General features: G+C 42.6%; 1 protein-coding gene, 2 long non-coding RNA genes and 1 pseudogene across 3 annotated transcripts; 3 read left to right on the top strand and 1 right to left on the bottom strand.

The window, feature by feature from the left end:
* Window positions 1-15: 15 nt before the first annotated feature.
* LOC120735502 lies at window positions 16-1120 on the bottom strand. Its single transcript, XR_005696276.1, has 3 exons — window positions 1024-1120; window positions 829-892; window positions 16-548 (listed from the first exon to the last, which is right to left on the bottom strand). It is a non-coding gene; the product is annotated as an uncharacterized LOC120735502 (long non-coding RNA).
* Window positions 1121-2685: 1565 nt separating this feature from the next.
* On the top strand, window positions 2686-5030 carry LOC120735503. Its single transcript, XR_005696277.1, has 2 exons — window positions 2686-2862; window positions 4561-5030. It is a non-coding gene; the product is annotated as an uncharacterized LOC120735503 (long non-coding RNA).
* A 3004-nt stretch (window positions 5031-8034) lies between these two features.
* LOC120735476 lies at window positions 8035-10179 on the top strand (annotated as a pseudogene).
* A 2561-nt stretch (window positions 10180-12740) lies between these two features.
* On the top strand, window positions 12741-20998 carry LOC120735499. Its single transcript, XM_040034886.1, has 2 exons — window positions 12741-13171; window positions 18043-20998. Exon 2 carries the CDS (start codon window positions 19839-19841, stop codon window positions 20748-20750), a length of 912 nt encoding a protein of 303 aa, XP_039890820.1. The 5' UTR covers window positions 12741-13171; window positions 18043-19838; the 3' UTR covers window positions 20751-20998.
* The last annotated feature ends 828 nt before the right edge of the window (window positions 20999-21826 follow it).

Below are 21826 nucleotides of genomic sequence, written 5' to 3'. Positions count from 1 at the left end.
AAACAAAGATTGCTGGAGGAAGAAAGTTTATTCTGCTATATTCAATGTTTCCCAAATTCTTACACTTCCAAAATAAATCCTTTAATTTCCAGAATTAACTGAACATAGCCACATAATTAACATTTTGATAAATGTTACTACCAAGTAAAGAGGCACAAATAGCATCACTTTCAACTTTAATCCTTCCACGCATCAAGGTGTACAGGTTTTCCATTGTTACACGTTATCACCTGAAGTTTGGTTTCAGTGTACTTGTATGAACAAGGGTTCTTGCTCGATTGTTTACATTTAATAGCGTCATACTCTCTGGGGATGAATCCTGTGTTTGTTTTTACACACACAGTCAGAACTGATTCCAAATACTCTTCTTTGATGAAAGTGTTTTTCTCCTTGCATTCATTTCTGCCATTGATGTTTTTCATCATTTGATCACAGGAGCCCTTTCTCACAACGACATGTTTAGTTTTGAGCTTGTCATCAGTTTTACAGAGCACAGCAGGAGAAGACAGCACCAGGAGCAAACAGGCACATTGAAACCTCATGATCCCCTGATAAAGAAAACAGAGCATTTACATTAATATTTCCTCATTCTTGTTACTGGTGTAGTAGATCTGTCATAAATTTGATATAGTGCACATCAACTGGATGACACTGATCACATTTTACTTTGGTTTTATCTGAAAATGTGTAGATTTACAGTAAAACAGTGTTGAGCCTCCATCAAAATGTTTGCATTTATTTGATGCTCTGTAATAACAGAGCCACAGAGACACTGCTTTTGCTAAATGCAGTTTCACATACAAAAATATCGGTTACCCAGCACTCTACCTTTCTTTGTTTTTGCTTGTAGTTGTTTGGTTAACTCGCAGTGGCTCAGGAATGAGTTGGTAATCTGCAAAGTGGAGCAGAATCAATAATTCAGACTTCAACACACGTCTTTACACCTGTGTGTGAACTTCAGTTAAGAGTTTTGTCTATCAATGAGTTTCTTTCCTATAATATATGATAAATGAATGTTCTTACCAAACATGAAGTGAAGACTGAAGACCAACAGATATTATATTTTACATTTACAAGTCATAGTTTGCCTTTGTCAGAGCGTAGACTCTGTGCACTTCCGCTTTTATACATAAAAGCACAAACATCTCAGATAATTATTTGCATCACTTTTGCAACCTTCCTGAGATGCTTTAGCACTTCTCTATTTGTGATTAGGAAACAATGCAACTGTCACAACAAATGACCACAACAGCTTGTAGACACAGTTTGCTATTCAAAGCTGGTTTTACATTAAACAAGGTATTCCTGCATGTTTGTCGGCCAAACTGTGACAGCACTTTTTCACAGCACTATATTTATATAACTGATGATTTATACAGTTCGTGCACACTCTGCTAATATATCTGGTGCAACAACAGATGAACTATGATGTGACATTTATTCTGTGACTGACAGACTTGTGAAATGTTTTGACAGTTTGCTCATATTTCCGCATTTTAAACCAGAAGACCAGTTGCACTGGTGGCCACAGGCATGACTCTAACATGACACGTATCTCTGTCATCATTTTAAGTGGGGGAACTTGCACAATCGGTGGCTGACTAAATACTTTTTTGCCCCACTGTATCTCTATACTTCTGAATATATCTACAATTTATAATTATTCTGCCACAAAATATATACATCAAATAATATTCTGCCAGTCTGCTAATAAACTATTTGCATATCTCTGTTGTCTCTTCTGTATATGACAGACATCTATCTAATGTAGGTCAAGGTACACTGCATATCATATAGTATATGCTCGAAAAGCTAAAAACAAAATAGAAGTAATACACTTTTAGATTGTCTGAGGACACTAAACCTTTAGATTTTTTGATCAAAACATGTTCCAGTTAAATATTTTTGATTATTCTTATTTATTTGGGAGTAACAATATGTAGTGACAGTTAAAGTTCAACTTATCAAGATGCCAAATGTCCCAGTATTAAAGTCTTGTGTTAGAAGTTTCATGATTTTAGTTTCTTGTATTATTAATTACACTTTATACATACTGTGGCCCCATTAAAGACTGATTTGGCCATGGTAAATTCAGATGAAACATTTCAAAGTTCATATTCACTCAGCTGTAATTTACACGTGACTTATTTTGCCATTACCTATTACAATAGCTTACTGCGGGAAATGGTTAATGCGGTACAGAAGTTTAAAAATAAAGAAAGAAAAGCTAAAGTGGCGAAACTGTTTTGTGACTTCCATCTCTGTAGAGAGATAAGCACCTCTGCATGTCACATGGTCAAAATTCACTGAGTCAATGTCACGTCTGCAGGACGTGTGACTCTTGTGAAGACACTGTACACCCCCTGTCTGCAACACCACTGGAGTCTAGAAAACAGCTTTTGTTTTGTTATGATCAGATAAGACATATTTCTCATGTAAACTCATAAAGGTGTACATGGTGTGATGATTGACAACATAAAAGGACTTTTTATTTGAGCACTTTGGCCCTTTATGGTTTGCATCATGATAAAAAAAATATTTTTTTAGTTTAAGTCACAAATAATAATAATAATAATGTTAATGTATTAAACCAAATATATATGTGTGTGTTAGCAGAGAAGGGCGTAAGTGCATTTCCTTGTTGTGGTCATGTCTCTGTAACTCTGTTGGTTAGTTGTTTATATGCCGTATATGGGCTTAAAATACACACTATGAAATGGACAGGAAGTGTGGGTGCTAAACTGTTGCTCTGCATACCACAGGAGTAGGGCAGGAGCTGCACAGAGGAATCAGGGTTCTTTCTCCCTTGGCTGTTTTGTTTGACTTCTTGTTCCTTTTTTGGTGATTTTCATCTTTAAGCAGGTCAGTCTTTGAACTTGTTATATTTTACCATTTTGCCTTTGTGTAACCTTTTGCTAGTGGGTAATAACATTTTCGTAGGCCTTTTGGTTATAAACACTGATATCTGAAAAATGTACATCATAAAACTGCATGAATACAATGTTTTTAGTCCATCATTAATGATAAAACTATAATAATAGTGGCAGTTGCATTTTGTTAGTACTAAGATTGACCAGAATCGACAGGATTAAAAAAGATCAGAGGGACAGGTTTTGGAGACAAAGCTGGAGAGGGCTGGTGTGACAGATGAGGATGGTAAGGATAGGATGATAACAAAAGCAAACAGCTGAAAGGGGAAGAAGAAGACTAGAAGTTGTATACAAAAAAAGTATTACATTAATTAAGTAATATCCTTGGAACGCTTCAGAGTTAAAGAAAACAAAAGTAATAGTGTCTCAGTGAATTTGTATATCTGATAAATGACCTCCATAACTTACACACAGAGCTGTTTGTGAAAATAAGTGACTCGTTGTTGTTGGATGTTGTTCAAGTCATATATCTCACATACACAGCTGACTTTAGTGGTTACTTTGCTTTTGTTAAAGTTAAAGAGTCTATCAGCAGGTCACTGTGTAATGTATTTACTATAATTCAACCATATTCATCAGATTGAATCTAAAGAGACATCTTTACCATCTGGTGCCTCAGACGACCAGCTTATGTCCACCGCAGATTAACCAACCAACCCGTTCTCAGTCAAGTCACAAAACTAAGTAATTCAGCAAGTTTGCATTACAAAGATTTAGTATATTATAAAAAGTTTGTTTTGTTTTCTTCTTTTTCTTTACTTACTGTTATAGTGTACTAAAAAGGTCCTATTTTTCTTGTAATTCCACAAAAATGTAAACAAAAACTCAGAAAGTTAATTTCCCAGAGTGTTGTGTTGGATGTCATTTACTCAGAAAATGTTTTTTTTATTATGACTGTTTAAACAATATTATATTTTTTTTGTTCTACAGACAACTGTCATGGTTCTGGGTCGGTGACCCAGCGCTTTTAGTTATCATTGTCTAGTTTATTATGATGATGATGATTATTATTATTATTGTTTGAGTTCTGTGTTATATTCGGTCTGCCTTTGAGTCTGTGTCTCTGTCTGTCTATGGTGTCACCCCGTCTGTTTGTGAATCTGTCTGTTTAGTTCTGTGTCTTGTTTGGTTCCCCGTGTCTGAGCTTCCTGTTTTATTGTGAAGGTCTCTGTCTGATGTGTGTTCAGTTTACGTTTCCCCTGTCCCGTCAGCTCTGATTCCTCCCAGCTGTGTTGCCCTCCTGTCTCTCATCCCCTGATTACTGGTGTGTGTATTTAAGCCCTGTGTGTTCTCCTGCCTGTTGCTGGTTTGTCTGCGTTACCCTGTGTTCTGCAGTGTCCTGTTCCTCGTCTGCGTCTCTCTGCTTCTCATCCCCTTTGTCGTATGCTTCCAGGTCTGTTATTTTAGTTCTCCCAGTTTAGGTGTCTTCAGTTATTTGTCATGCCCCACTGCTTGTCTGCCACTACACCTTTGTAAATAAACCTCATTAGCATCTCATCCACTGCTTGCATCTTGGGTCCTTCTTCCAACTCCACACGGCTCGCCTCGGCAGCCGTGACAACAACTGCCCACTAAAATCAAAACTTTAAAGAGGACAGACTAATGTAAATGTTTGGTTTTTCTTCACCAGGGACTCATGAAGGTTCAATGTGCCTGTTTGCTGCTGCTGATGCTGTCTGCTGCTGTGCTCTCACAAACTTATAAAGATTTCAAAAGGAAACACATCCTTCCAAGAAAGGGCTCTCATGACTGTAATAACATGATGATAAATGTCAATGACATAAATCAGTGTAAGTCAATAAATACTTTCATGAAAGATAAGGTGACCTTAGTAGTTGCTTTGTGTCGCACTAACAAAAAGGGGTTTGTCACCCACAAATTTGATGCCATTGACTGCATAATGATAAGCAGCGAACCTTGTTTATACCAAATGCTAACACTCAGAAAAAACAAAAGGATAAAATGTGAAAATGGCCTACCTGTACACCTTGAGGCCTGAAGTATCAGGTTTCAATGATGCCTTAAACGGTTCTCTGTCTTTCTGTTTCTTTATCAGTTATATATTTTATTGTGTGATGCTGAATCTGAGTAAATAAGTCACAAAAAGAGTCCCATCAGTCAGACTCTGCCCAAACTTTGCCTGTGCCACAAGCCTTTAATTTTGACCTTCCTTTATAAACATTTACATTTGATTTAATAAAGGCTTTCTAAAACCACAAAATTAACATATAGAAAGTATGAAATTGTTTGAAATGTGTCTATGAGGAAGCAATATGTTCATAAAAAATGTGAATTTGAACATGTGCTATCTCAAGTATATCATAAAATAGTTTGAAATGTTTAATCATTGTAGGGTCTGTGATTTGGTGCAATATAAATAAAATGTCATTCAATTTAATGCTGTTTTAAATAAACAGTAGAAATTCCTGATTATGTGTGTGTTGCTTGTTGAAGCACTTTGAGTTTGTTGAAGACCATCTCTGAAGATGTCCTTTGGATCAGTTACTGTCCTTACATGACATTATCCTGTATAATGTGTGTTTTAACAGTTCTGAGAACATGATTGTGATTGGCAGTCAAAACTACTGTAACAACATTTGTTAATAAGTTAACAATTACATGTCTTCACTTTTTGATCATCTGGAGATCATTTAACTAAAATAAAAATGTGCAATGTGACAAACCAGGCTCTTGATTTGTCTCTTACATTTTTGTGTTCAGTACTGGCATAATCATAAAGTGATGGTGAGACTAATCAAATAGTTATTGTGGTATTAAAATGTAGCACGGGCTACTCAAGTGAAATATCTTCAGATTTTACTTAAACACAATTCTTACATCATTGTTATGTGGATAAATGCTATCTCTGGTATTGCACTAATAGCCATGTTACTGTAATACCTCTACTAGAAGCAGAAGAATCAAATACTCACGTTGGCATTTTACAATAAATGCCAGCTATAGTACACAGAACTGAAGAGTCTAAAGCTACGTCCACACGTACCCGGGTATTTTTGAAAACGCAGATTTTTCTATGCGTTTGCGCCTTTCGTCCACACGTAAACGGCGTTTTCGGTCACTGAAAACTGAGATTTTTAAAAACTCCTGCCAGGGTGGATATTTTCAAAAACTCAGTTTTTGCGTTTACGTGTGGACGAGGAAAACGGAGAAAACGCAGCGTCAAAGGTGTGCGCCTCTTCTGACGTCACACTGTGCGCCACGTTATTGTTTCGGTGAAATGAATTTCTACAATGGCGGACGTAGACAAAATACTGTTACAGAGGAGGCTACCCCCCCCCCCCCCCCCCCTCTGTCCCCTTCTGGCTGCCTCTGCCTCAATTTTATCCCACAACTTAGACATTCACATTACTCACACTCTCATTACACATACATATAGGATCTTGGGGGTGGGCACGATACACTGAATCCAAATTACCATCAGGGTGTACACCCCACCCCTCGCGTGGTTGCCCACCTCTCAATTTTAAATACACGTAGACACTGAGGGCTAGCAGGAGGGACCATGAGCTTACCTGCTGCTCTCTGGCAGGTAGCTCCATGCCCTCCTGGGTTTTAAATGCGCCTTAGAACACACATGCATCAACACTACAATGAGCGGGTGGAGGGAGGTTTGGAGTCTTCTCTCACCCCCGTTCTCTGCGACCTGCTGGAGCGGGGGGGCTAGGAGGAGGAGTTGGCCGTCCGACTGCGGTCTGGAGTGTGGGGCCTCCCTGCTGCTGCGGAGTCGGGGCGGTCTGCCTCTCCCCACCGCAGGGAAAAGGGTAACACCACCTGGGTCTGGGTGCAGTTCCCCCCTCCAGGGGCAAGGGTACCTAGACCCGGTTCGTAGAGTACGCTTGGGGAGTGTGATTGTGTGTACAGCGTCTCTTTATGTCTGTCTCCACGTTGGTTGAGTGTGGAGTAAGTGCATATGAGAGCATGAGGGTGGGAATGGATGTCTGTGTCTGTGTGTGCCTGTATGTCTGTGTCTATATGTCAGGTTGGGTATCAGGCGCCACCTCTCTGGGGACATCTCAGGCCCTCCAAGGTTTGGAGGCCTATCTCCACCCACCACCACTTCCCCTGCCAGTGGCGGACTCCCTCAGGTGTCGGTGCGTTGGTGGTTCTTTGTGTCTGGGGATGGGCGTCCAGGTACACACCGGCTCACTCCTTGGCGGCCGCTTATCGGGGCCTGGAGCCTGGGGCTCGCTCGGGCCACTTCGGGGGTGGGGTGCCCCCGGCCTCTCGGCCTGGGGCTCGGTCACTCAGGCACAGCTGGCTGCCGGCGGAGCTCACGGGCGCGTCACTGCAACTCCCCCTGGCTTCTGCTCCGCGGCTGCTGAGTGAGCCCTCATCTGGGACTCTCCTCAGCTCTTTCTGGGACAGTGGTGCGGCTGCCCCTCTGTTGGTCTTCCTTGGTCTCTTGTGTTCTGGGGGCCTCTGGATGTCTGAAGTTTTGATCTCCTCCATACCTGCTTCATGCCCTGGAGGACGGGGCTGTGGCCCCCCCACACCCTCTAGCAGATCATTACATGAAGGAACCTTTTAAAAACAAGCGCGTCCATGCTCACAGGTGTACACACGGGTGATCACACCCACAAACTACACCCTTTTTGGCTCCTACCTCAAAGCACACTGTGTTCTGTTGATCTTATGTGCTGCACAATAATGTTTAATATTTAGTATCTACTGTCATATTCCCATATATCATTGTGATGTTGTTTATTCTATTACTCTTGTTCTCTTCTGCTTGTTTTCTTTTTTCTTTCTCAGCAGGTGATCCAGGTGATCGATAGATGCATTTTTTTTTCTTTTTCTGCCCGTTCTGTTGGTTTTTGGTTTTTGCCCTTCTCCCCCGTCCCTCTTCTCAGCTCTTTCTCTTTCCCTCTTTCTTTCTCCCCTTCTTTCCCCCAGTCAAGTCTGTCCCGTATTCAGCAAGTGAAAATAAAATAATCAATAAAAGGTGAATCAAATGGACCATTACGGCAAGGCTGGGATGGTCAATTTGGTAAAGTAAATCGGTTGGGCATCTTTCTTTGCCTTTAGACAATAATTCTGATGAAAAAGAGCCAAACGGGACAGGCCAAAAAAAAAAAAAGAGTCATTGTAGGTGTGGTTTGGCTCATGCTGCCTGTTGAAGAAGCTGCAGCACAGTCTTTGCCTTTCACTTCTTGCTCCACTTCTGTTGGCTACACAACACTGTTTAGACTGAACATCGACAGAAGCAATTACAACCCAAGCATGGCTGGCAAGTTCGATTCTGGCAGGACAAACGATGATGAGATGAGGATTGTGATGGTGGGGAAGACTGGAACTGGAAAGAGTGCTACTGGAAACACTATTCTGGGCCGTGAGTGCTTTGAATCCAAGTTCAGTGCCAAATCTGTGACTGTAGAATCTTTCAAAGGAAAAGCTGCAGTGGATGGACATCGCGTTGCTGTCATTGACACCCCGGGACTGTTTGATACCAGGGTTGATGAAGAGAAACTCAGAAAAATATATGCCAGTGCATCTCCTATGCTTCTCCAGGACCCCATATCTTCTTGGTGGTCATCAGACTGGGCAGATTCACTGAAGAGGAAAAACAGACGGTGCAAAAGATTCAAAAAATCTTTGGCCACGCAGCAGACAAATACAGCATGGTTCTCTTTACCCATGGGGACCAACTTGAAGGCACCACTATTGAAGAGTTCTTAGAAGGAAGCTCAGACCTTCAGGAACTCGTGGCCAGATGTAACGGTCATTACCACGTCTTCAACAATAAACTGAAGGAGCGCTCTCAGGTTACTGAGCTGATCCAGAAGAACAGAGGAAGCCACTACACCAACGAGATGTTCCAAAAGGCTGAGAGGGCGATTGAAGAGGACAAACAACGCATCCTGAGAGAGAAAGAAGAAGAAATACAGAAAGAAAAAGAGAAAATGGAGAGAGAAATACGGGAAAGATATGAGAAAGAGATGCAGAAATACAACAAACAACTCCAGGCTGAGAGAGAGAGGGAGAGGAAGGAGAGACAGGAGGAGAGGAAGAGGGAGAGAGAGGAGATGAATGAGGAGAGAAAGAGAGAGATGGATGAGAGAGAATGGGAGATGAAGAAGTTAAAGATGAAGTGTGAGAGAGAACTGGAGGAAGAAAGACGCAAGATTCAGGCCAGATATGAAAATGAAGCCAGAGATGAAGCTGAGGAGTTTAATCCATTATTTTTTCTGATAGTACCTGCTGAAACCATACTTAATGTTGGCCATGCAGTGGTTGGAGGAGTTAAAAAATTAGGAACTGGTTTGGGGAAAATGTTAAACTTTCCCCAAACCAGTTCCAAACCACTGATTCATGCATTAATTGACTGTAAGCTTAGTCTTGATCTCTTCATATAGTAAAGTGTGACTGCCCCTCTGTATCATACTTTTTTTTGAGTTTCCCTGCATATCAAGACTTCCTAGCATGATGTCACAGATAGCAACAAGTTCAAAAGTCATAATATTTTGGGGATTATATGTGAGGTTCCTGTAAAATTTGTCAAACTTCTTTCTGAAGTTTTGAAGCTTTTTCTTTTCATTTACAGCTCGCTGTTTTCACACAGCGGATCCTGTGGACATATTGAATTTCCTTCTTATGTTATCTTAGTGATTTATTAGTTGAAGTAGAGTCTTACTGTGGGCTTTTGGGACATTCAGTATTCAGTCATGGCAATATTATAGTTAGAGATATCTGTATATGTTTAACATTTTTACAAACACATTTATGTTTTATGTGAAATAATTGGTGTATGTGTGGATGTGAGAGCATATTATTATTTTTGGTGACGGACTTTCAGCATGAGCAGGATGTACCCTCTCACTCTGTAACAGTGGTTAAACACATAGGCTCCAATAGATAGGCAGTTAAGAAACTGATCGTGGGAGCTCTTTGTAACTTCTCTTGTTGGCAGTGATGGGTTTTTTTTGTTTGTTTGTGAGATTTACTTTTCTTCACTTTCTTGGTGAACGAATCCATCTTTGCTCCAACTTTTAACTTCCCCTTGACTGAGTTGTTTGCGTTGCCTTTTTCCTTCACATGTGTGACTCGCAGCCTGACAATAAACTTAGATTTGTGGACTTTGTGCCATGACCTCTAGAACTGGTCCTTCTTTATTAACCTAGTTGTCGCCTTTAAAATAAGTTTGTGAGTCACTGTCATAATTCAACTGAGTGTTGTTCTTGCTTTCTCAGTGTTGCTGGTTAACCTTATAATTTTAAAAAAATATATAATTCTGGAAAATACAAAAAAATAAAAAAATAAAAAAATAAATAAAAAGAATTTATGTAAATGGAGTAATAAAGAAAATTATGGCGGAAAAGAGGGTAAAAAGGAAACAGCAGCAACAAAAAGTTTTGCCAACAGCTCACAGGTGCACACAGATCAGCATGATCATTGTTGCTAATCATGTGACTAAGAAGTCAACACGTCTCCAATGAGGAAGGCCTATTATGTCTAATGTCATGTGTTTCATGTAGTTTTGGATTGCTTGTATCACTGCATGGCTATCTATTACCTACTCTATACAGTAAATTAGCAAAAATCTGCTGACATTAATTTGAAAATGAACACCTGCTCAACACAATTAGTAACTATTACGATGATACCACACAATGTGTGTAACTCTGTTGTTTTACAGTACTGTGAAAAAAATATTTGTTGCCTTCCTGGTTTGTAGTAAGGACTGATACAGTCTGACCATGTCTTACTGAACTGTGTCTCCAGCTACAATAGATATCAGCAGCGCCCTCTGCAGTTTGTGTGTCGAAGTGAAAAAGCTTACAGCACCTGGTATTTCCAGGAGGTTTCCCATCCAAGTATTAACCGGCCCCAATGCTGAACGTTGAAGTACTGATTCAAGTTCTTTACTCGAGCAAAAGTGAATAATTACAGGCTCTGAAATGTCCTCAAAGTACGAAAGTTAAAAGTAGACAGTTCTACTATCTATTTTTATGCACATGTAACTAGACCTTCTATATTAATATACTACAAAATTACACTCAACAAAAATATAAACGCAACACCTTTGTTACTGCTCCCATTCCCCATGGGATGGACGTAGAGACCTAAAATTCATTCCAGATACACAATATAACCATCCCTCCCAAACAGTGGTCACAAATCAGTCCAAATGTGTGGTAGTGGGCACATCTGCTATATTGAAATAATCCATCCCACCTCACAGGTGTGCCACATCAGGATGCTGATCTGACATCATGAGTAGTGCACAGGTGTACCTCAGACTGCCCACAACAAAAGGCCACCCTGGAATGTGCAGTTTTTTGCGCTATTGGGGGTCTGGGGACCCAGAACCGGTCAGTATCTGGTGTGACCACCATTTGCCTCATGCAGTGCAACACATCGTCGCATGGAGTCTATCAGATTGTCAATTGTGGCCTGCGGGATGTTGGTCCACTCCACTTCAATGGCTGTGCGAGGTTGTTGGATATTCGTGGGAACTGGTACACGCTGTCGTATACGCCGGTCAAGCACATCCCGAACATGCTCAATGGGTGACATGTCCGGTGAGTATGCTGGCCATGCAAGAACTGGGACATTCTCAGCTGCCATCTGCCCTGAACAATGTGAACCATGATTCATCCGTGAAGCGCACACCTCTCCAACGTGCCAGACGCCATCGAATGTGAGCATTTGCCCACACAAGTCTGTTACGGCGACGAGCTGGAGTCAGGTCAAGACCCCGATGAGGACGACGGGCATGCAGTTGAGCGTCCCTGAGACGGTTTCTGACAGTTTGTGCAGAAATTGTTTGGTTGTGCAAACCAATTGTTCCAGCAGCTGTCTGGGTGGCTGGTCTCAGACGATCTTTGAGGTGAACCTGCTGGATGTGGAGGTCCTGGGCTGGTGTGGTTACACGAGGTCTGCGGTTGTGAGGCCGGTTGGATGTGCTGCCATATTCTCTGAAACGCCTGTGGAGACGGCTTATGGTTGAGAAATGAACATTCAATGCACGGGCGACAGATCTGGTTGACATTCCTGCTGTCAGCATGCCAATTGCACGCTCCCTCATTGCTTGTGGCATCTGTGGCATTTTGCTGTGAGACAAAACTGCACATTCCAGGGTGGCCTTTTGTTGTGGGCAGTCTGAGGTACACCTGTGCACTACTCATGATGTCAGATCAGCATCCTGATGTGGCACACCTGTGAGGTGGGATGGATTATCTCAATATGGCAGATGTGCCCACTACCACACATTTGGACTGATTTGTGACCACTGTTTGGGAGGGATGGTTATATTGTGTATCTGGAATGAATTTTAGGTCTCTACGTCCATCCCATGGGGAATGGGAGCAGTAACAAAGGTGTTGCGTTTATATTTTTGTTGAGTGTAATATCAGTACATGAGAATGCAAATGTTAAATGCTGTTACTCTTTGTGGATTAAACTCAACAAGATGTAACCTGATGTTTCACAGCTATCTTGGCTGAGTTCCATTCCCTACACTAAAGGTATACTGTAAACTGTTTAAAGTTGGTATAATGACTGAGTTCAGTGAATGACTCTAAGCATCATCATTTTAAATGTAAATGAATTAATAATTAGAATAATTAAAATAACGTGTAAGCACAGGCGCATTAGCATTAAACCTTGTGAACTGACTGTGTGTGTACGGCTCATTTCCTATTTAAATAGTATCTCCTACAGTCCACAGATATAACCTCTCTTCTTTCTCTCCTGTCCTGTCTTTTCTTACATCTTTCTGGGTGAAGTTAGCTCTTTTTCTTTTCTCTCCCTTTGACCCCTTTGACATACAGCAGCTGGACCTTTAGCTAGTGTTGTGGATAGGCGTAGCTTTGGGTCACGTGGTGTCGGTAATAGCGATTGCTATATCACCTGTTCACGTCCTGAGGGAATTTTTGTGAACGAGTGGGTGATGGGGGAAGTCGACTTTTGCTGACCGCTCAAGCTTAGAATGTTTTTGATCACTGTTTTCTACGGATTTTAAGGATTTGGTAACAAATAAAGGAGTTTTAACCTGGAACTTTGACTTACGTTTTGAACAGCGGGCACGTCAATATTATTCCCCTATTCAACTGCTCGGCGACTCAAAGGCTTGACAGTCGCCAATATTTGTCAGCAAAAAGTGCGACGGCAATGGAGCCTCCCGCAATCAGCGCTGAATAAACGCCGACGCGAGCCCACACACCGCCGCCACTACACCCGTAAAAGCGGCTAGTCTGACAGATAAGGAGAAGACGACGGTGGTATGTAAACTGTGTTTTTGTGCTGCGTATTGTTTGTTTGAACGCAGTTTGGATTCTGACCACATGAAGATGTTTTTGTGACACGCCCACCGCTACGTTTGCTGTTGGATTTGGTGTGTGTGTGTGTGTGTGTGTGTGTGTGTGTGCTGTGGCTCTGCAGGCGTTCAACTGAGTTTGAAGGAATCGCTGTTGCCTTTGTTTTGGATTCATGCTGCTTATGTTGAATGCTTAAAATGAGTGGATCACAGGCTGCATCTGTTGTTGGAAAAACTGAAAAGGATAAAAGAATAATTTCCCTCACTGAGAAAGCTCTTGCAAACAAAATTGAAACCATCCAAACAGATCGGAAAAGGCATGTAAACAAAATGAAAAGTGTTATTATGTCTCTTAAAGAGCTAATGAGAGATGATAAAAATCATTCACGAGTCAAATCACAGTTTGTTGAGTTAACACACCTGTTTAAGGATGCCAGTGCATTGCATGAATCTTTACTTTCTCTCATCTCATTTGATGAGAAAGATAAACAAAATACATGGTTCTCAAGCATCGCTAAATACAATAAAGGGTTTATGGAGGATGTTAAGATATGGCTTTCTGAAACTGATAAACATTCAGGGAGGCCATCATCTGACAAGGCACAGTCACAGGAAACCTCCCTGGGAAGAGAAATGGAGGTGCGAGAGCACACTGGAAAAGAACCACAATCATCTCTTAATCCTCAGAATGATGTTAATGATGACGTGTTGCCATCCGACAGTGTGTCAAATCAAGGCAGTAGGTCAAGCTCAAGAGTATCATCTACTTCATCTGCACGTCTCAGGGCAGAAGCTGAAATGGCCGCCTTGCTCGCACGTCAACATATGCTGAAAGAAAAACACTCTCTTGAAGAACAAGAGGAACAATTGAGGAGAAAGAAAGAACAACTTCAGCTTGAAGCAGATATAGCTGCAACTGTTGCAAAGGTGAACGTGCTGAGAACTGGATCCACTATGCGGAGCGTCGCTTCACGGAAATCTAATGGAATGGAATCGTATTTTAAAACAAAGGGAAACAGCCTTGAAATTCTTAATGCGGATGCAGAGACTTTTGTTCCTCAGACGCTTACAAAAGGAAATGCAATCACTGGGAATGCAGAGCTTCAAGTAAAAACAGTGCAACAGAATATGAAAAGTTAAAAAAAAGCGCCCCTCGACAGCCAAACCCATCTGTTCTCTGATTGGATTGTTACATTTGTGATTGACATGACATTGACCAATCAGATGAAGGGAAGAAAAATAGGGTCAAAATCCGTACTTGTAACTTGCAGGTTTTTTTTTTTTTCTAAGTCCACACACAAATCTTTTTTACGCATACACAAATCTTTTTTACAAGTACAAAATATTTATGACCACATTTTGAGCCCATATGATATTCACTGCACATGCCCATATTAACCTTAACCAGAGGGTTTAAAAACGGCTTCTGCCGTGGCCTGGTGGACAAGAAATTGGTTAAGGGTTCCCCGAGCTTTCACGCCCCTCATGTTCTTCATGTGCCCACCATTAGAAGCATGCCTATGGAAAAAGTGCGCCGGCGCACACAGTGCAGTGCGCTTTATAGGTGTTATCGTGCACTTTTCCAGCCAGGTGTTTTCCTTTTCCCATTCCTCCCTGTACTTTTGCAGCCTTTTTTTTTTTTTTTTTTTTTTTTTTTTGGCCCATTTTGAGCCGATTTTTGATTCGTCCGACCGATTTGGTGATCGGCGTGATTTTTGGCCTGCATCGTGTAGTATACGTGGGGTAACGAGAAGCGATTAACACCTCACGACCAGCTCCCGATCATCAATCGCTCGTGAGGGTGTCACCGCAGCCGCTCACGTGCAAACACGTAAACGTCGGTGAAAAAGATGGAGCAGCACGGCTGTGCAGCGTGTGATCTGGACACAAGCGATGGAGGCACAACTTGTAGAACTTTGGAAAGCTCATCCGAGCCTTTTCGATGTGGCATCACAAAATTATCACGACCACAACAACCGTGACAATAGTTGGATCTACACTGCTGCTCAATCACAGCTGCCTGATCAATGTTTTTCATTAGCAATTTAGCAAAGTTGATGGTGGTGGTGTGTCTGTGTGAGTGAAAGACAGAGAGGGAGAGCGAGCGACAGATTTTCTGTTATAACCTTCATTTTATGGAGGCACAGTGTGAGCACTCAGGTCGCATCAGAGCATCGGGCCGTATAGTGTGAGACCTGCATCGTGACCTATGAACTTCTAACCCCTGCGAGTCAATCGTGCAGTTTGAGCAGGAGCTGAATAACGTGACTGAAAAAAATCGCACAGTGTTTGCCCAGCTTTAGGTGTACTGTCGTCCGAGACTTGCACCGCAGTGTCGGCGTTTGTTTCCCTGTTGGCCATGCTTCTTGTTGTGGTCATCTGTTGTCTTCCAGTATTTTCTCCGTAAGCGACCTTTCCTCGACCAATGAGATGAGCGGTAATCTGAATTGTCATACTCGAATTGTCATAAGTGTGCTGTCAGCTCATTGGTCACAAAGCAGGAGAGGGGCTGGGAATTATGCTTTCAAACAAAGCGTTAATTCCATAAACATTTATAGACTACTTTTGATTCTCACTGTATCACGGGACAAAGTGCGTCCCTTATTAGCTCAATACGGGACGTGTACTTTTGTTTCTAAATACGGGACGATTCCGTTTTTTAAGGGGCGGTTGGCAACCCTAGTTGTAGTATTCCGCATTATAGCTGCTCACCACTGACTTGAACCTGTTAAAAATTTTAAAAGTAAAATTATTGTAACAATTACAGGGAGTGCAGAATTATTAGGCAAGTTGTATTTTTGAGGAATAATTTTATTATTGAACAACAACCATGTTCTCAATGAACCCAAAAAACTCATTAATATCAAAGCTGAATGTTTTTGGAAGTAGTTTTTAGTTTGTTTTTAGTTTTAGCTATTTTAGGGGGATATCTGTGTGTGCAGGTGACTATTACTGTGCATAATTATTAGGCAACTTAACAAAAAACAAATATATACCCATTTCAATTATTTATTTTCACCAGTGACACCAATATAACATCTCCACATTCACAAATATACATTTCTGACATTCAAAAACAAAACAAAAACAAATCAGCGACCAATATAGCCACCTTTCTTTGCAAGGACACTCAAAAGCCTGCCATCCATGGATTCTGTCAGTGTTTTGATCTGTTCACCATCAACATTGCGTGCAGCAGCAACCACAGCCTCCCAGACACTGTTCAGAGAGGTGTACTGTTTTCCCTCCTTGTAAATCTCACATTTGATGATGGACCACAGGTTCTCAATGGGGTTCAGATCAGGTGAACAAGGAGGCCATGTCATTAGTTTTTCTTCTTTTATACCCTTTCTTGCCAGCCACGCTGTGGAGTACTTGGACGCGTGTGATGGAGCATTGTCCTGTATGAAAATCATGTTTTTCTTGAAGGATGCAGACTTCTTCCTGTACCACTGCTTGAAGAAGGTGTCTTCCAGAAACTGGCAGTAGGACTGGGAGTTGAGCTTAACTCCATCCTCAACCCGAAAAGGCCCCACAAGCTCATCTTTGATGATACCAGCCCAAACCAGTACTCCACCTCCACCTTGCTGGCGTCTGAGTGGGACTGGAGCTCTCTGCCCTTTACCAATCCAGCCACGGGCCCATCCATCTGGCCCATCAAGACTCACTCTCATGTCATCAGTCCATAAAACCTTAGAAAAACCAGTCTTGAGATATTTCTTGGCCCAGTCTTGACGTTTCAGTTTGTGTGTCTTGTTCAGTGGTGGTCGTCTTTCAGCCTTTCTTACCTTGGCCATGTCTCTGAGTATTGAACACCTTGTGCTTTTGGGCACTCCAGTGATGTTGCAGCTCTGAAATATGGCCAAACTGGTGGCAAGTGGCATCTTGGCAGCTGCACGCTTGACTTTTCTCAGTTCATGGGCAGTTATTTTGCGCCTTGGTTTTTCCACACGCTTCTTGCGACCCTGTTGACTATTTTGAATGAAACGCTTGATTGTTCGATGATCACGCTTCAGAAGCTTTGCAATTTTGAGACTGCTGCATCCCTCTGCAAGATATCTCACTATTTTTGACTTTTCTGAGCCTGTCAAGTCCTTCTTTTGACCCATTTTGCCAAAGGAAAGGACGTTGCCTAATAATTATGCACACCTGATATAGGGTGTTGATGTCATTAGACCACACCCCTTCTCATTACAGAGATGCACATCACCTAATATGCTTAATTGGTAGTAGGCTTTCGAGCCTATACAGCTTGGAGTAAGACAACATGCATGAAGAGGATGATGTGGACAAAATACTCATTTGCCTAATAATTCTGCACTCCCTGTATTGTTCACAGGTTCATTCAATGGGTCGTTCAGTGGCTTATTTAGTGGGTGTCGTTCAGTGGGTGTCGTTCAGTAGCCCATTCACTGAACAACCCATTCAGTGGGATACCAATTCATTTCCTATGGCGGCAACTTTTGACCGGGAAGTTTTTCAAAAGTGATTTCTTACACTTACCAAACAGACCCTATATAAGGGGATCAGTGCTCAGCTCAGTCATTCTGGCCGTGAAACTCAGAGTAGCAGTGTCTCTGGATTTTTGACCACAGCGTCTTGGTTAACTAAGACACACAACCTTTTTATCTGCTCTCTTTAAAGACTGTATTTACAGTACAGGTAATATTTTTGCATATTCTTAACTGTTGCAAATTGCTATTTCCTGTTTTACTTACATGATTACACTGTTTTTGCCTTTCCTGGTTTAACAGTTTTTTAATTACATTGTTTCACTTTTTTTTTTTTTTTTTTTTTTTTCCCCCCTTACCTGATTATACTTTCTGTTCTTTCCAGAACACAACAGCCATGGAGGACGTTGGTGTTGAAAATATGAAGGGTTTGGCGGATGCTTTCGCCAGATCTAAAAGCATTGAGGATTTCCTCCTGGACCCCAACATTTTCATTCCATTGCAGGCAACGACAGTTGAGGATCCCACGAGACTTGTTCGGAGTAAATTTGATTACGACGGAGTGGTGGTTGAACTAAAAAACTTGAAAGGCCTGCATATACCCTTTTCTAGGTTGAACATGGCACCCTTCAAAATGCACCAGCTGAAAAACTCCTGGCACACCATAAAGAAACACTTTGACCTTAGTAAGGTGTCTGTGGAGGGCTTAAAAGTGCTGCGAAAGGTAAGAGGCTTTGATTTTGCCTACCTGGACGGGGGATTCAAGTTAGAAGCTATAGTAATTCCCAAGTCCCTTGTGGTGGTGGACAGAGTCTGTAAAATGCCTGACTATTTACCAAGGCACACGGTGGACCTTGTTAATGGCATCTTAACAAAATTTGTTGAGTTGCTCAAAGACCTTCCACTGGAAGACCTGACCAGACTCACGCTGCAGAAGACCATCATTCAAAACAAAGGGAGCATGAACGTATTGGAGCAGGATCGAACGTTCATGCTCTCCAAACTTGATGAAGCGAAGAGGATGTTGCCGGAGCATCCAACATTGGAAGTCCAGTTCTTTGTCTACAAATTTTGACAAAAGACAAGGAACCCCTTTCATTTGAGGGAAATAGCTAACCCTGATGACGTTGTGCGATGTTCTCTGCACGTGGCCTGCAACTTAATACTACTGGACCCTCACACCACACTTTTCTGGTCAAGAGCAGGACTAGAAAGGATGTTTGAACCCAGAGCTAGGCTCTTCACGTGCATGTCCATGCATGAGTGTGTTAACGTGCAGACAGAACTCGACCAGCACCCACCGGACATCTTGCCAGCTTTGGCAGAGATTGTCACTCGGCCTAATGTCACCTTCTGGCAAGTTTATGTGGACAGCCCACACACTCATTATATGTCCACATTCCGGCACCCCATTAGCGGCTTGATCGTCACTGGTGGCCTCGGCCACCCAAATTACGTCACAGGTGGTGGCCACCAGAGCTGAGGACTACTACATCCACATGATGGACTTGGCCAGGAAGGTAATTATAACCAGAGAATAGAGATCGTGAAGGGGATGGAAGGGAAGGAACTGGCAGACTTTACAGACGTTTTTGCATGCTCATTCTTCACCTTGAGGAAATTGCATAAGTGCCTGATGGACTTCCCCCTCGTTGTCCCCTTTAAACGGGAACAGCCAAGCGTGAATGAGATACTGTCTCGCTGTCTAAAGTATATGGCTGACCAGCTCCGGCAACTCGGGGAGAAGCACATAGGCAAAGGCGGCTTTCTCCCAGTGTGGAAGGCATTCCAGCTGGAGCTTGCGCTGGAGGAGGCATTATACGGGCACCCCTTGTCCAACATGGACAGACAGTACTCGCCAGCACTGGGGACCAGCTCGCTGCATGAGTTCAGTGCAACCAACATGAGGGGCTTCATGGGCCTGGGTGCAGCAACTGGTGCAGCTATTGAGGACTGCCCACCACCTCTGGCACACTGGATAAGGGACACACTCCAGATGAAAAGAATCGAGAGGCTATTTGCTCTCACATTGACTCTCAAGTGCAAGCCTTCTGTGCTGGGACCTGAACTTGTAAAGCTGCTGCTGAAAGACCTCTTCAGGAGGAACGACGGCATTTTCATCTCAGAGTTGCAAGGGGAAAATGCCCAGAGAATCTCAAGGGATACATTAATCTGGCTGCAATGACGGAGAACCTGGCCACCAGAGACTCCTTCCCGACCCCATTCACCTTTGCCCGGGCGAGGAAGCTTGTTGAAGGGGAAGGCAAGAATGTACAAGAATGCCTGAGAGCAGGATTCCTTGAGCTGAAGATCAGGTGGTTCCCGGACGTTAAGTACCGTGATATAAAGGGAACAAGGAGGGCTTCTTGGAACTTGATGGATTATGTAGAGATACATAATGACGGCAGGGAGCCTTCCATCGACTCCCAGGCCATGGCCATAGTGGGGGATGTGGCCATGGAGATGGAGCGCCGTGGACTGTGCTACGCCAGGACCCTTGAAAGGTACAGAGAGCATGGAATGCCATGGCTGCCCCAAGTGATGAAGAGGATTCCGGGGAAGATTGAAAAGCACACGCGGAACAAGGTCTTGGTGCTGGTCAGCTCAGTGGGACTTATCATGAATAAGGATTTTGTGTCCTATGAGAAACTGAAGGACCTACTCCTGGAGCTGAAGATGACACAGGCAGAGCTCCAAAAGTACAAGATACTTGTAACATCAGTCTGTGAAAAAGTTTTCGGCTTCACTCTCTATAAGCTCCACTACAATATCCTTTATCGAATGGGGAACCCAAAACCCCATACGGAGAAAAAGTTGCCTCCAGATCTCCCCCTGGTGATGGAGGAAGAGGATGCGCCTGTACTAGAAGAGGATGAGGAACCTGTCCTATTGCAGATGAGAGCTGTGTACATGCCCGCTCAAACCAGCAGACACTGGACACAGCAGGAAAAGGGATTTATCAACCTTGATCCAACAATCTCCACTGGCGTGGCATACAAGGAGTATGTTGGACAATGCAAAGCAGCAAGACTACCTGCAAGGTCGTACAAGGGCTTTGGGAGAAAGCGAAGAGACCTTCTCAGGGATGCATAGGCATACAAGTTGATTTCCTTTTCTAATAATGTCCTTTTTATTTTGACTTTATGCTTAGAACTAACAGAGTAGGACATTTTTGTTTCTTTTGTATCCACTTTAAGACAAGTGTGAATTTGATTTCTGTTGTAGTTGATCTTGAAGAAGTGTGATCTCAGTTATGTTGTTCACAGGTTCCACTGTAAATACAGGTATTTTAAGAACAAAACAAAACAAAAAAAAAACACCCCTCACATGGACTCTGCCTTGACGTGGCATGAGGGCTTACGTGTCCCTCTGGGATACAACCAAAGAGTCCAACAGCTGATCAGCGACCAGCTGAACCTCAAGGCTGTAACAGAGAAGTGTGAAGGACAGAGCAGTATACTTCCTGTCCCTCACGGCCTGGATGTTCAGCTGGTCGCTGATCAGCTGTTTCTCTCTCTGTCGGCATGTGCTGTGATGTTCACATCTCTGATGAAGTTTAGTGTCAGTACTGATATATGATCAGAATGATAAGATTCTGACTGTCTGAGGAAAAATTGCACCAAATCGAATCTGGACCTTGTGAATCGGAATCGAGTGGATTATAGAAATCAGTGACTAGCCTAGGCCCGACAGAAGTGGATATAACTGACTGTGGGTAATGAGAAAAGAGGAAAAGAACAACGTCGCGGCAGGCCCTGCTGAGTACAGTGGTGGTCGAATCAGCCCGATCCGACACTCCTATCTCCAATTTCGAACTTTTTATTCGGTCAGATTTGGACCCATTTGGACCAAGTCCAGAACCGTTGGTGCTATCGACATGGGGTCTTCACCAGGGTGTCCGGAGGACTCCAAAATCCCCCCATAGACACCACTTTCATTCCTCTATCACGCTTACTTTTCCACTTATTCCAATTTTATTCGGTCGACTACTGGCTATTACCCCCTAACCTAACCCAAACCCCTAACCCTCAAACCCTAATTCATTTTTACCGAACATAAGTTAAAAAAGACGACTGGGGAATTTACACAGCCGAGGGGAGAATATAAAAGGCTGAGCTCGCACAGGAGCTCATTTTCCACTTGGCACTCGATGAGAGCACATCTCTGCC

The sequence above is a fragment of the Simochromis diagramma genome, unplaced genomic scaffold, assembly GCF_900408965.1.
Source record: "Simochromis diagramma unplaced genomic scaffold, fSimDia1.1 OVJJ01000027.1, whole genome shotgun sequence".
NCBI lineage: Eukaryota > Metazoa > Chordata > Actinopteri > Cichliformes > Cichlidae > Simochromis > Simochromis diagramma.
Note: the sequence above shows the minus strand (reverse complement) of the source record. Positions and strands in the feature narration are given on the sequence as shown.

Excerpts from the sequence above, each read along its gene's own strand:
- LOC120735499 (XM_040034886.1), top strand. The coding sequence starts at position 19,839 with ATGACGGAGAACCTGGCCACCAGAGACTCCTTCCCGACCCCATTCACC.